A 16,024-nucleotide genomic window follows, 5' to 3' on the forward strand; every position below is an offset into this window, starting at 1 on the left:
GGTAGGTAAAAGGGAAGAAAAAAAAGGAGCGCTTTTATAGGAATGGAAGTCCATCCTTTATCATGATACGGTGAGATGGGACGATAATTTGTGCAGATGATGTATGGAGACTGCATATATAGGATCCATTTCATTTAACTGGTTTGAAGTAATAACAAAACAAAAATACCATAGTATACCCCTTAACGTTTCCTATATTTACTAGTGCATGAGAGAAAACGAATTGTCTTTCTTTTGAAAGGGTAACAAAAGTATATACCTCTTTTTGACTGAAGGATGGTTTTTATCTTGAAAGGGTGCATAATACAACAGTTTCCATCCATTAGCTTGGAGATTAAAGGGAATAGATTATTCATAGTCACATTAAGTCAAGTAATCAATTCTATCTTTACTTTCACATCTTGCGTGTAAAGGGTCCATTTTCTTTATAAAAACCTTTCAAATTTAAATTGTCAATGACCTATTTGTTTTTCCACTCTCTCCTCACTATGCTTAGTATATTTGACATTTCTATATAATTTCATAATCAGCATCAAAAGATCCCAAGAATCTTTTGATGTCTTCATTCCGATGAATTGTGAAAATTCGAAAATTATAAGACCAACCTTACCTTAACCTTCATCCTATTCATGACAAGTATATTTCTTCCTATTCAACTTACCTTCAAAAGTCTGGGTCAGTGTGTGGAAGGTGAGGTTACAGAAGAGGCGAAGTACTCACCTGGCGTGTGTCCGCCGTGTGGATGGACTGACGCGGGGGCGTGTCGGGCAGGGGAAGGTTCTCCGGGATGGGGGCGACAGTGGGCGCCTCGCTGGCCGAGGGCAGCCTCGGCCGCCGGATGGGGCAGATGTAGTCACTGGAGATGCTGCTGGGCGGGCTGCTGCTCAAGGAAGAGGTCAGCGCCAGCAGCGGCAGGGCGGTGCCATTGAGAGGGCCAGACCCTAGGGGACTACCTACCACCATCCCAGCAAATGGGCTACCAGTCCTGGGCACTGGGATCCCTCCTGCGGTGTCCCCGCCAGCCCTACCGTAGGGGATGCATGGAGTAGTTGGTACGGTCCTCAAGTCAACCCGAGGTGGGGACGCCGAGTGTTGGCGCCTGATGCGAGGCGGGCGAGGCTGAACGTCGCTGTAGGACCGTCGGCGGTGCATGGTCTCCTTGTCGTAGGCGGCCTGGTAGTCCCATACCATGATCACTCACCCGTCCTCGAGTGTTGACTGTGATCCAGCCCCACAACAACTACTACACCTTACTTGAATATCTCGCACGCATTCATCGCGAGTGCTTTCATATCAGTTGTCAAGTGCTACGCTGCAAGCACACGGTATACACCTTTTCAGCGAATACATACACCTGCTTCATATACAGGTAACCTTCTTATTAGCTTGGCCCTACGAACGTTCCATGTTTTCCTGAGGCCAACGTTTCCAATTTTTTAGTCAGATGTATCAGAGAAAGTGATGATTGTCTCTTAGTTTAGGCCTGATTACTAACTTATCCGACTTTAAGATATCATTCATTTCTTCAGGTTTGTATCTAACTTTCCTTTTCCAAAGGCAATTTACACCAGTAATGACCTCACAAACTGAGAGCAATATGTCACTTCTATTTCCTTCAGCACAGTCAGGCTGGCCCGCCTGAAGCTTTGGTAAACTGCTTTCACTGTTAGGCTGAGCCGCCACACGACTTCGTCAGTCTTCACTTCTAGGACAAGAACCAGTATCCGTTCGGGAAATTTACTTTTCGAATAAGCTACCAAAATACTTTGCAAGGTGTTCACTTTTAGGCTGAGCTCCTAAAGACTCTGCAGGAGGATTCACTTCCTGATTTTCCATGTCAGTGTTCACACACAGCTGCATGGTGTGCCATCGTTCCATGACACCTGCGAAGCTATGGCATCATGTTCAAGATCAAAGTATGTTTATCATGAAACGATGAATGGGAGAATCTCCATCTCACTTCACCTGCAACGAGAAAGAATATAATGAGCGCGACACACAACATATATTTTCTCTCATAATTGAATCTTTAAAGTCCTTCACATAACTGGAATCTACCTTAATAAACATATATAAAGTTAAGTAGCAAACAGAGCATATTTTCAGGTATTTATTTTCCAAGTCATGAAACCTAATTTCAAAGAGAAGTGCAATATCATAATCTACCACATATGTAAACGCAACACAAAACCGATCTTTCCACCAGAGAACAAGAGATCGCAGAATGATCAATTGTGAACTTTAAAGATGTTAGTGTGCTCTCAGATCTTTTCGTCCTTATGTAATGTTCTATAACACTGGAAGTATAACGATCGTTTTTGTGACGTGTTTACATACAAATAATTACGGTGGTGTTGTCGGACTGCGAATGCTCGAGGTGACATCACAAGTGAAAAGTCAATTTTGGCGAGACTTGGCTGGAGGAGCCTCTAGAAAGGAGATCCTAGTCAACACAGGACTCTTGTCTTCGTATGAGGTCGTGAGGCGAAGAACACGTAATACTAGCAACTGACTACCGGGTCCTTCCGTTTTACATCAACGCTCTTTCAAATTAGCCTTTTCAAGTGCAGATTTGTAGGTAGTAGGTGGCAAGCAGCCACTACCAGGGAGACACTGTATTTACCTGATACTATCCCGCCTTGGTGTTGGGAGTGTTAGTGACTTTCACAGTGAGCCAGCACTTAGACAACAAGCATACTATCTCTTCATCTGACACATAACGCTTGACAATCAACTCACAAGACTCGTTCTACATAACACTAGCAGAGAGCTAGCCCTTCCTTTTGGCAAATTCTCGTCGGAAAATGCTCAAAAGGTAATATTTTCTTTCAAATCCTTAAGTTATTTCTGTGGTGCCCTTGGACTAGATGTTTACCAAATTCTCGAGTCAAGAGTACGAAAAACACATCTTTCTTCCTTCAGTTCCTTCGCTATACGCTGGGAACTGTATTCATTTATGTAATCGTAAAAAAATCGGATAATTCAATCAAAAACCTATCTCATCAGAAACTCAAGATCTATAGCCACAATTCAACTTGCAAACATTCCCGAGTTCGTGCTTGTCGTAGATGACGAGTATGTGTGATACTTATCAGTGTTTTCTAACATTTACATATCCAGATCATTAGTATTCCCCCAGTGTTGCCACCTCCAGCCTAACCAGACACGATGACTGGGGAAGAGGGCGGGGGAGGGAGGGTGGGTTTTGCCGTCCCGGGGCCTGTGGTCTGTCTGACCCTAGCCTTGGGGGCCTGAGCTTTATTCTATATTTTTTTTTTTCCAAATCTCACGTAGTCGAATTCAAAATGTAATCCAGTAAGTGGCGTCCTCACTTCCTCATAACTTTGTACTTACGTGAGCCACTTCTGTCTTTATGGGGCTCCTGCAACGCTTAGGAAGGTCGCCGTGGGTCATGAAGTGTGGTGATGTTGCGTGTGCGTCTGTGTGTGGGGAGGGCGCACGGCAACTGAGCGGCAAGTGTTCAGTGTCTTCACTGTGGTAGCCTCCGCATCGTGGGCATGAGGGGGTCCTCTTCACCTTTACATAATACTTTGCATGCATTATTCTTCGTTTATGAGCTCGTTGCTGTCCTAGTTGGAGATTCTCCTTTTTGTACGTTCTTAAAAAAAAAAAAAAAGACGTTATGAGAGGGGAAAGGACCCCCCTAGAAACACCACCGGGTCCCCACTCCAATTTTGGAAGCTGTTGGTGGTGGTGAGGTTGTCTGCCCAGGACCCTCGACGCCCGTGAGTCTGAGCGGGTGCCTGGGATCCTAGCTCCAAGTTACTAAATCACCCATGTGCTCTACTCCAGGCTGTAATCTATGCTCACATTGGTTCTGGTTAACAAGCACGTATGATCAATATATACTACTTACAAGCAGGTTGTATGGTCAGTAAGTTGGGTAGTGAGGCCGACGTAGCGCAGGCTTGTTCCGTGTGCAAACGCGTAACTCTGCCTACCACAAGACAGTTATACATCTGTATCATCACACCTTACAAGGCTCAATATGCTGAATGAATGTGACGATCAAACTTCGTCAAGCAAACGTTACTGACAAACCTTCCTTGAAAACATATATTAATCTCTCAAGCAAGGGTGGTAGTACCATCCTTGGGTCGTACCGCTGTGTTGAATTAAAGAACCTTCCTTACTGAAGGATTGTGAAATAAGGAGGAACCAAGAGGAAATCAGCACAGACTGTAATGGAGGGGTAATGAGAGACAAGATACCCGTCTCCCGGCTTCGCTGTTGCCGCATGCGACGCGGCTACGCCCAAATATTAACCTATTCCTCTGTTTTTTAGGTCTTCAACCATAAGCCACCTAACGCAGTGGTTCACAACCAGTGGTACGAGAGGCGTCCATATGGTAGCACATATCCTTACATGTGTAATGAAAAAAAGATATTCTTTTTTTCACACTTGCATATCTGTACATTCCACCCGTATTTCTTTCTCTCCGTGTTCAGTAATGATATATACGTAAGATCTGATCAGGTTTAGAATTATTAAAAAAAGACAAAAAACGAACGTATGATGTAAGGCGTCACATAACGTGGAGGAAGGACAGTTAGTTGTATGAGACTCACAATTTTAGGTTGGGAGCAACTACTCTAAACACACAGCTCCTTGCGTAACCTACATAAACTGGTTGGCCAAGGCTAGCAGGGCTATAAACAGTACTGTTGCACATAGAAAAAAGGGACTATCTTTAACCCACGAAAACTTCAGGAAACATTCTTTGTTTCGTCAGTTATAAATCTTTCTTTGTTTTGAGGCAGAGGAGCTCAGAGATGAGGTCAGCTGTGACATAATGAAACAGACATTAATCCTTAGTTTACCCAACTTTCTGAACTGTAAGTTAGAAGTACTGACACTACGCTTGGATATAACCAGGAGGCAGGGCTAAGGAGATGACTTCCTCCCTACCGCACCAGAACTTGGATGATATATCTCAAAGCACCCGAATTTAATGCTCACACGGCATCACGAGTTCCATAAGTTAAAAAAAAAAAAAAGACTATGGCATCGACAAAAAAAAAAAAAAGACATCACATTGGGGTGTAAGGGGTGAGGGGGAGGTTACCTGGAGCCATTCCCTCCTGCTTTCCTGCACTCCTGGCCACGCCCCTGGTGTGTGGCGTTGGTCTTGACCCCTAGATCTAACACGCGCTATTTCCCAACAAGACGAGTTAGGCGCCATACCCAGAACACTCGCTTCCTGCTCTACATCCGGAATATTGTGGCACTCACACACACACGTTCCGTCACTGACATACACTTGGCGAGGTAAATATTACTGATATTATTGGATATGGTGACGATCGTCTTCTGGGTGGTCAGTGAGGCAGAAGATCGAATGCAAGCGATGAGATTACTCGTAAAAAAAAAAAAGTCGTGAAATAATGGTTGGCTGTAAACTTGTTTACTTAAAACAGTTGGTGAGTTAGATCGTTGTTTCTGGTCTTCCTGGCTGGTTGCGACACGACGGTATATGCTCCGATACTTGACTCATCTAGCCGTTCCATGTGTCCTGACTTGGGAAGAAATATTTGTGTTGCCTAAAGACAACGTGTGATGAGAGATACAGAAAACACCAGAATCGTTAAAGCAACAGATCAAGAAAGATGATGGCGAGCCAAATTTGTCGTATCAGTGGTTATCATAAACGAGAGTAATCCTGCACAGTCTCACTGTAGATGTGAACATGAGGATATCTATTTTACATCACAAATTGTTAACACGGAGAGGCTGAAGCGTATAGGACGTGCAGCGGGCGGCCGCCATATGGTGGGGTCGGAGGGAAGGGGGGGCGGCGTGGAGGGAGGTGGGGGGGTGGAGGTAGGTGGGTATCCGCATTATAACCCAATCAAAGGGCCAATAAAGCTTAAGTAAGGTTTCCTGTTACAAAGACCACGTGAGTAACTCTTGCAACATACATCCCTAGCCGTCCTGTACGACCAGCTGCTGACGTTCAGCAGACAGGAGGCGCCAATATTGTAAGAGGGTCAAGGATGCACGAGGAAGTAGGGAGGGGAAGGCCGCCGCCACGGCTGTTCCACCCTACCCCCCCTGCTTTACATAGGCTCACGCTTCACACGGCTGAGGACCAGGGAATAAGTTATATTTTGGGGTACGATGGCTTGGGACCTTGATACGACTATTCTAAGGTCAGGTCAAAGGTCACGCCATTGGGCGAAATCGTCGCTGGCGTCGTGTGCAAAGGGCTAAGCACTCACGATACTTAAAAAGTCGAGAAATTCCGCTGGCATGTTTAAATATATGTTCAGGAAGCTGTTCACAACGTATAGAGACAAACTGGAATATGCTGTTCAAGTCTGCTCACTGCACTTAAAAAAAAAAGGACAGAATTAACAGAAATGTCTGAGAGCAACAAAGCTGGTCTTGGTAATTCTGAAATATAAGAGTTGAGTTACAGTGAAAGGCTAGAGGACAAAACCACGGAAACGAGAGTTAGGGGGAGTTGATCATACCCTGCACAAGGTCTAATACTAGTTTCGTGATGCTGACAGAGAACAGAACAGTTTTTTGAAAGATGCAATCCAAAGCAACCATAGGTTATAACTAGAATCAAAGAAACGTGTTAGAAGCATTGTTTAACAGTATAAAAACTAGTAAGAGCTAAAGTGATGAAATTGTGAATACTGACATGAAAAAAAAAATGTCCCACGAGCCAATAATTTTCTTGAGATGACGCCGTCATGACGTTAATTCCTGGGTCCTCTACCAAACTTCATATGAAATAAACCTGCTATCACCCGTGGCATACCTTAAATCACAGCATTATAAACTACATAGATTAATTAACTCGGGTTTCTTTCTAACAGATTAATTAGCAAGTCACTAAAATTTACAGAATATTATACTTGAGCACAGCCTAATTCCTACTAAATTCATAATTCACCCAAACTATCCAAAGAGCACGTCCCATACAGCCTAGTCTTTTCTACAAATAAGTGAATTTTGTAATATCATATTTGAACTTACATCACTTTAGCTATAAGTAAAATGTAAGCATATAATGTGACACACACAAGCAGCAATAAAGTGCATGACAACATTACATTGTACTCATTAAATTTCAATTTGTAAAACAAATGATGAAAAGATCATCAAATGTGGGTGAAGAGTGTGTACAACTACCCAGAAAACAACTGGTATGATGCAATACGTGGGTGTGAATCTCAGGCAGCCACTGGGTTCAGTTACCAAGGTGGTGGTGTAGGGCAGGAGCAGTTCTTGGTCGTTCACGATGTTGTGTTATATTCCAGACATCTCCGTAGTCACAACATTTAATTAAACCATTTATAGCTAGACGTTGCGAACCTGGGGTACGGTGGCCTTGCTTCTAGCTTTATTTCAAATATGAAATATGGAAAGGACTCTTATTCACATGGGTACTTCGTAATCTTGTTTATGTGTACTTTTTCTCATACTTTCAATGTCCCATACATTTTTAGACACTTAGAAGATCTGTGCCTGTGCAGTATGACTATAAGTTACCATATGAATTACCTGAAATACAGATTACTGAAAGCCCCCGAATGGTGCTTGCATATATTTAGATCTAATTCAAGTCTGTCGAACTTTCATAAGCCCAATTTTAAGTTCAAATAATAGCAATCATTTTCGGTCGCCATTGTCAATGATGGAGTTTACATTTCAGCTTTGAAAGAGAAATGATATTTAAACCAATATTTCTAGACATTCCACACAGATAGAATGTAGTCTTCACCTCCAGCCTCCATGCCTTTGGCACCCAGTTAGTACTGGCCACAGTGCAGCCAACTTCTGCTTTTATCTAGTTTCAACCAGGTAACGTTGCAGAGGCCTTAGCAACGAAATTGCAACACTAAAAATTCAGAGCGTTGCCGATTTTCTTAGCGTCTTGAGAGGAACACTGACCGACGCACATTGCTTTATTTCTTCTCAGGCAACAGTTTGCTTTATCATAAAATATATTTACTGTCAATGAAGAGGTTGTAATTGGGTGTAACAGATTTCTAGGTACAGAGGAAATGTGACATAAATAGCAGTGGACGCTATGGGAGTCCAACGGCCGCGCTGTCTGGCAACCCTCCGCATTTGTGTGCACGGGCAAGGACGTTGGCTCACCCGTTATATATCGAGTAAAGTGCGGCCACACATACCGTGTTGGCATTCTTCCTAAATTACGTGATTAGCAGAAAATGTAATTGAGCTCTTGTATTGCAACAAGGTCTAATTATAAGAATAATTCTATAACTGGAACTCTAGGTTCCTGCGGAAAGAAGCTTGTGGCAATACCCTGAAATAGGAGTCGGGTCGTTTGGTTAAGTTTAGGTAAAGAAGAACGAGGTGAAAATGGCATCTAGAAATGATCAAAATCAAAAAGCTATTCCTTCGATAATGTTTGCGAATATCCTCAGCGTCTAACTACAAAGAAGTGTTTGGTTAAACAGATGTGGGTGATTGCGGTCTGGAAGTTGTCACTTGTTACCAAAAGGCAAACGTAAGTGCCTTTAAATTAGGACAAGAAAGGAGTTCTGCCTTTATATTAGTCAAGAAAGGAGTTCCCAGAATAGGCTATCATTATTACGATAATATATGATCGCTGTTTCCTCTTGTTAACAAGGTGGCGCAAGGAACAGACGAAGAAAGGCCGCATCCGTTCACATCCATTCTTTCTCCACGTAAACTCGCAACTTTCTTCTTTCGCACACTCTCCCAAACTCAAGACACTAGCTTGTGCTGTTTCTCACTCGGATCTGTAGAACGTATCATCAAGAACAGTAAACGATCCTCCTCCAGTACTCCTCCGTCCTCAACACACTGCAGACCCATCCTTCTCGCCGAGAACCTTCGCATTCGCCTCCCTCACCATCCCACCCCATAAACAGGTTAAGAACTAAAGTGACATCACACACCCTTACCGCACACCCACCTTCACTTACCTGGAACCACTCAACCTCCTCTCTGTCTAACCGCAACTCTCACCCTACTATCTTGATAAAACTCCTCACTGCTCCTAGAAGTACTCCTCCAATGCCATATATTCCCAACACCTTCCACAGAGCATCATTATAAACCCCATCACACGCTTCCTCGACATTCATAAATGTCACATAGAAATCCAACCGTTTCTCTATTTCTCACGCAGTTCTTCAAAGCAAGCATGTGATCCACGCATCTATAACTCGGGCTTCCGCGGTGTAACGGTTAGCGTCGCTGGTCATGATTCATGAAAAGGCCCGCTCGGAATCGAGTCCTGGGCACGGCAGTTGGCCCACAGTCAACCCAAGTCTTTCATTCTTCTCTTCGGATCTGGTCGATAATGGTGTACCTGGCTTACGCTGAGTTGCGTGTGCGTGTTTGTATACATCCTCACGTCAAAATAAGGACATAGTACATGTATAAGGTTAAGAGACGGGGCAACACAAGCATCAAACCCTGTCCCCATAACACACAGGTAATAATCCTACACACACACACACACACACTGACCATCCTCAGTGCGGATGGCGTTGGATAGCGGGAGTATCTTCACCAGTGTCAGGTTACCGGGGGACACGATACAGTTGTGTTTTGGGTGGATATAACATATATAGTTTCGAGCAGCAGGAAGATGGAGTAGCCACGGATAATGTGGTAGTTGTTGCTCTAGTTGTTCGTAGAAGCTCCTACAACCCCTTCCACCAACACTACCATCACTTTTACAGTCGTACGAAGGCTGGCCTGGTCCTAAAAGTGGGTAGGAGGGAGGGAACTCCCACTCTACGGAAGGACACGGACTAAATCTTGTCCACGTACTTACAGTAACACCCGACATATAATAATAACATATATTCCTGGAGCTGCAGGTTGCGACCAACTGTGGCACTTCCGACGCCCAATGTGGACGTGTGTCCCACCTCGTGTATAACCTGTGTGTGGGTGGACGGTGTGGGTACAATACCACACTCCGGGCGGGACCCCAACCCTGACACCACGCCCTCGCCGGAAGTGTCACACAATTAGCCGCTCACATCCAGGTCAGTTGAGGTCAGGCGTCGTAAACAGGGATTTCAGGTTATTAAGGGTCGATGAAGAGTGGGTGGACATACACTCAGTCAGTACAACCCTGGTCGGGTCAGCACAACCCTGGTCGGGTCAGTAAAGCCCTGGTCGGGTCAGTAAAGCCCTGGTCGGGTCAGTAAAGCCCTGGTCGGGTCAGTAAAGCCCTGGTCAGATCGGTTTATTCACGTTAAAATGTCTTTTACTTCACTACCATGACTCCACTGTATGACTTCGACCGCATCGCATGATCACCTGAGTACTGATGGCACTGTTATTCCCCCGAGTGTCGGTGGCACATGTGTTTCTGTTCGTTCTCATACCACCGACGATGCCTGGAGGGTAGTGGCGTTTTCCCCTGGGAACCAGTGACATTCACGGTTCCCAAAGCACGCTAGGGACTAGTGGCAGTGACATGTTCACCTTGGACCTGGTGGTGTTTGAGTTCCTCTGGTAGGGACAATGGAACTGAGGCTTTTCCCCCTTGGTAGTAGTGCAGTGGTGTTGCCCAAGAGGGCTAGCGGTTATTGTTTTTTGCCTTAGTGGTAATAATGTTCCCAGTAGAATTAGAGATGTACAATGTTCCCATCAAAACTAGTGGCACTAGCTTTTCCCTTAGAATGACTGAAATTAGCGTTTCTGTGGAGACAAGTGGCAAAGTAGGGGGGAGGGTAGTGTCACGTATGACGTCCGAGGCACTAGTGACACAGATGCCTCACCTGGAGAATCATAGTTCTGGTGAACGAGGGAACGACAGGTAATGGTAATGGAGTTGCCATTGTAGCCAGAGGCACTGTGGCCCTGCAGCACTGTTGGTTGTGGCACTTGTGGCACGGACACTAGAAGTGATCCCCACTTGTTTCGAGGCTTCGAAGTATCTGGCAGTGGTCGTCTTCGAGTTGTAAACAACACAGTTCAAAGTGAACCAGTTTCAGTTGAAGCTAGGACACATCTGCCTGTGCTTGGCTAACTTATAAACACAAAAGTTCCCTAAGAGCCAGTTTTTGCCGATGCTTCTACACACGTGGGTTGAGTGGTCGGTAGTGAATACTAAACAAAAAGTTCAGATTGAACCGGTTTCAGTCGAGGCCTCGAGGCGCCTGGTTGGGATCGGGCGACATAATTGCTGATAATTAATGAGAGGGAAGGATGCACATAGTTGCCTGGCAGCTGAAGTGGGTCCAGTGCCAAGCGCCGTGGGTCACGGCAGGCCCACCACTCAGCCCCACTGCTTGGCACTCTCATTACACTCTAACGACTCTGGCCCAGGCCTTGTTCTCCCTCAAATATGATAGCTGTGTGCCAAAACTAGTAGTTACGGGGGAGAAACTAACATCAGAATAAAATATCAGTTCCTTTCCTTCATGTGTACGAAAACCACTTCGGAGGCATGTGCGCAAACGCCACTGTGGTGCCCCATGGTGGAAATAGAATGCTCTTTCAACTGAACGAATTTCCGAATGTTTTTCTACGACTTTTCGAGGAAATTCCTCGCTGTCGTTTTGATGTACTTGACTCATTACCTCACAGGCAAATGGCTGTTCTTTCTTTTTCTGTCTGATGGAATTATATGCCTTAAGCATCCAGTAAGAGACCCATCATCCAATACCTCCAGCAGCAGAAACAAAACCAAGACAAGGATAAAGAAGCACTAAAGATTTTCCTCAGCTTATGGCTTTTTTTTTTTTCACTGTCGAGTGACGGTCGAAATTGCTTATCTCTCCGCCAATCTGATTACATCTCATAATCTGTTATGCGTCTCACACAATGACTGAGAACAATGGCAGGACACCCCTCGTCTCACAATGGGTCTCCATCAGTGTTTCTCAAGGTGTTGAGGAGACTAAATAACCCTATGAGGACGGTTTATCGAGTAATGGAGACACTGAACACATTCAAGTTTTTGTCATCCTCTCCATCACACGCGTTGCTTCACGTGGAATCAGCTCGACTGACCTAAGGAATAGTCGGAGTTAACACGAAGCAAAACTCCAGCCAAGAACAGCCTTACAACCAGACCTGACCTAGGTTTACTACTGAGAAGGTTGGCGGGAAGATGGGTGAACACGAGGAGTGATGAACGAAAATGAAAATGACGTTTGGGATCACTTTCTACCTGGTCTCTTGCGTCATGAAGACATCCGCTGATGTAATGTTAATGTAATAATACACACCCATCCGCTGACGTAATACTAATGTAATAACACACACTGCAAAGATTGCATTCATGGGTGTAGCAGCATCTGGTCCCATCCTGGTAACTCGCTTCTCCATGCATCAAGAGGCTCTGTAAGGTCGCTTCAGTAATACTAGTTCACATACTTGGCTACGACTCATAAGACAACAGACGTCAATATAAGAACATTAGTCATACAAGATCGCGGGTTCGAAGCTTTTGAGCAGCGAATTTGGTGGGAAATGTCACCATCACCGTTATTACCGTTGTCGGATCGTACGGCCGTACGGAGTGGATGAGGACGACACGGTGATCCACACAATGTGTGAGATGAACTACACCGTGGCATTAGTCTCGTCCACAGGCACTGTGGAGATGGCACGAGTCCAGTCCACAGGCACTGGATGAAGAATGAGTGGATTGCCGGGACATGGGTGGATAGTGAGGACATGGATGCTCAGGACATGGGTGAACGGGTCAGGACATGGGCTGATGGTCTTGAGATGGGCGGACAAATGTGGCGACACTAACACCAGCAAGGACGACCCACAGTTAGAGAATGTGTGGTAGGGTCGGTGTAGGTGTTGAGATGCTGGTGGGAATGGTTTTTAGAAACTTTTTTTTTTTCTAGTGCTTTATTTATATACCTCCAGCAGACTAAGGATGTGTGAGTTATGTGTCGTTACTTGTTACCGGCTAAACCTCCATACCCCCACTATCTAGACCACCAAACCCTAACCCCATCAAGGCTGGAGTCCCCCCCCCCCCCCCCCGCTAGATTTCCCCGAGGCCAAACCTCCCCCAGCCCCAACTCCGGGCCAGAAAACACCCCTCCCCCCCTCCCTCTTCACTCGCACCACCCACACCACGACCTCACTATGACGGCCACATATAAATAGAAGCCCAGACGTAAGACAAGTTTTTGACAGGTGGCATTTTACAATAAGGACTGACTTGGACGCTTGTTCTTTGTAGACAGGTGTGGCCTCTGTCCTGCACGGTACCCTCAACAAGTTCCTGTATCGCTTGATGTGGATGGATTCCTTTGACCAAACGGCCTCTGTTCACAATCACCGCTCTGAGCGAGTGCCCTTTTAACTTGGTGGCTGTTACTGAACATGTGCCGCTTTAGGTAAGTGGTCGCTCCTTATGGGTGCTGCTTTACAGTGCAGGGCTGTCTTCACAGGTGCCACTTTAGAGAGATGGGCTCTTTGGACAGATGATATTAACGGTTTGCCTCTCTTAGTTTGAATCAACAAGTGACACTTTAGAAGGTGGCCATTGTAGACAAATGTTGCTATAGAAAGGCGACCTCTGTAGACAAGTACTGCTGTAGACAGGAAGTCCCTTGAGAAAAGTGTTGCTGTAGACTGGTGGCCTCGTGAGACGAACAGCACCGTAGAAACTTGTCTTTTATAAACAAGTGCTGCTGTGGGCTGGTATAGCCTCTCTACCCCACACATGTGGCTATTTGAGACGAGCGCTGCTCTAGACAGATGGCCCGTTTAGATAGTACACTTACAGACATATGGTCTCACTAGACAAGTACTGCTGTAGACGTCCTCCTTTGACTGGTTCTACTGTTGACAAGTGTCCTCTCAAGACGAGCATTTCCTTATCCGGGAACGCCCTTTAAACAGGTTCTGTTTTTTAGAAGTTGAACGTCCAGTCAGAGTCCTGCAGTATACAAACGTCGCCAGTGATAAATGGCTTCTTCTGATGAGTGCTGCTTTACGTAGATGATTTCTGGAGGTAAATGTTGTTGTAGACAGGTGGGCTGCTTTGAACAATGACCTATCTGAAGAAGGTCTTTTAAATGGCTGTTTTCCTTTAGACAGAGCGGGTAAGCAGCCAATTGGGGGCCTCAAGGCAAGATGTGTAGGTCAGGGCTGGCCTACTGCTGGTGCGATGATCAAGCGCTCATCTCTACGCCTCGGCACATGAATTTACAACACACGACAGGACACCAGCTGGTGACTGAGAACTGAACTCGCATGTAGAGATTCACCAAGGTGTGGATGCGCATGCGCTTGAGGGCCTGTACGCTGACGCCGAGGGTGGCAGAAATAGTTCTCCCTCTACTTCGTAAAAGAGGAACTGATGATGGCTGGTTTAGAGAAAAGTCAGGTATATGTAGGTCAGGGTTTTGGCCAAGTGCGTAGGTAGCGGTGGGGTTAAGTCCACACGTCAAAGGACAACAACAAACGCTTGCAAAGTGCTTGAAAGCAAAAGGAATTCTAGTGATTTTCTCCGTGTGTAAACCTGCTACATCAGGACAAACCATATAAACCACGTCTTACATCAGAGCAAGACCTATAAACCGTGGTTTACATCAGAACAAGAAGTAATAACGATGGTCTACATTAAAAGACATAAACTATGGTTTACATCAGAGCAAGACCTATAAACCGTGGTTTACATCAGAAAAAGAAGTAACAACCATGGTCTACATTAGAAGACATAAAACATGGTTTACATAAGAATGAGAATACAAAATTTGGTTTACATCATAACAAGATATACAAACCATGGTAAACCATCTAAACCTAATAACTCATGATCAGTTTACATGATACAATTTAGCGATTGTCACCCACGAGACAGAAACACCCTCACCTCTGTCACTGTGTTGTTCTGTCAACACCTGTTGCTTTACTGTCTCTCCTGTTCTGTCCGCCTTTGCCGTCTCACAGGCCATCCTCGCTCTGTCCACGATGGTGGTCTCGCTGGCTATCCTAAGCTTCGTCCTCAGTTGTCATCTTCCTGCCTATCCTCTGCTCTATCCCCACATCCAGCGTCTCTCTTGCCTATCCTCTGCTGTGCTCACACCTGGTGTATCACTGCCTGTTGTCTGTTCAGTCCACACCTGTGGTCTCACCTCCTATCCTCTGCTCTATCCAAACATGTGGATTCGCTGCCTATCCTCTCTTGCGTTCACACCTGTGACCACATTCCCTATCCTCTGCCGGGCCCTACTGACGTTACATGAGGACGCTTGAACACAAGAGTGACACAACACTGGTGGTGGCAACACTTGTCTGAGTTACAGTGGCACCCATGAGTGCCAATGACCTTCAGCAGGAGGACCACGTGCAGTGACACTTCAGCAGGACCACGTGCAGTGACACTTCAGCAGGAGGACCACGTACTAGTGACCTTCAGCAGGAGGACCACGTGCAGTGACACTTCAGCAGGAGGACCACGTGCAGTGACACTTCAGCAGGAGGACCACGTGCAGTGACACTTCAGCAGGAGGACCACGTGATAGTGACCTTCAGCAGGAGGACCACGTACTAGTGACCTTCACCAAGAGAGCCACATGCCAGTAACACTAAGCAGGCCGGGCGGGCCACAATCTGCTCCTGCGTAGCGTGTGCCGTCACACAGACAAGCTTACACACACACACACACACACACACACACACACACACATACACACACACATACACACACGCGCGCGCGCACGCACATTGTTGCCAACCCGGCACAAGAGCCTGACAACCAAGGTCTCGTGGTACTACGGCGGGTTTTATCACCTTCCTCCCTTGTAAATACCTTCATTGTTGACTCTCAACACTTCAGACAACATCGCGTTGGTTCTGATGAGTTGCCGCGGTCTTGTGTGGAACGCCGGTAACCCCCGCGTTGCTTGATCCCATGGCAACAAAATGACTACGTTGTCTTGCTCATGGCCAGGCGGTGTTGATCACTTGGTAATATTTATAGACATACCGCCATGCTGTTGCTGCGGAAGAGGAAGATGGGAAAGGAGGAAGAGAAACACTGGGAGGAGG

The 16,024-nt window shown here is 45.7% G+C and overlaps 1 protein-coding gene across 2 annotated transcripts in view; it reads right to left on the minus strand.

Annotated features, from left to right (window-relative positions):
- LOC139746512 (uncharacterized) overlaps positions 1–16,024 on the minus strand; it is a 294,662-nt gene that overhangs the window by 264,235 nt on the left and 14,403 nt on the right. For both annotated transcript variants that reach the window (XM_071657830.1, XM_071657828.1), the window contains exon 2: positions 721–1,965. In XM_071657830.1, the coding sequence (XP_071513931.1) occupies positions 721–1,191 (471 nt within the window). In that variant the 5' untranslated portion in view covers positions 1,192–1,965. The remainder of the gene's footprint in view (positions 1–720; positions 1,966–16,024) is intronic.

The sequence above is a fragment of the Panulirus ornatus genome, chromosome 65 (assembly GCF_036320965.1).
Source record: "Panulirus ornatus isolate Po-2019 chromosome 65, ASM3632096v1, whole genome shotgun sequence".
Classification (NCBI taxonomy): domain Eukaryota; kingdom Metazoa; phylum Arthropoda; class Malacostraca; order Decapoda; family Palinuridae; genus Panulirus; species Panulirus ornatus.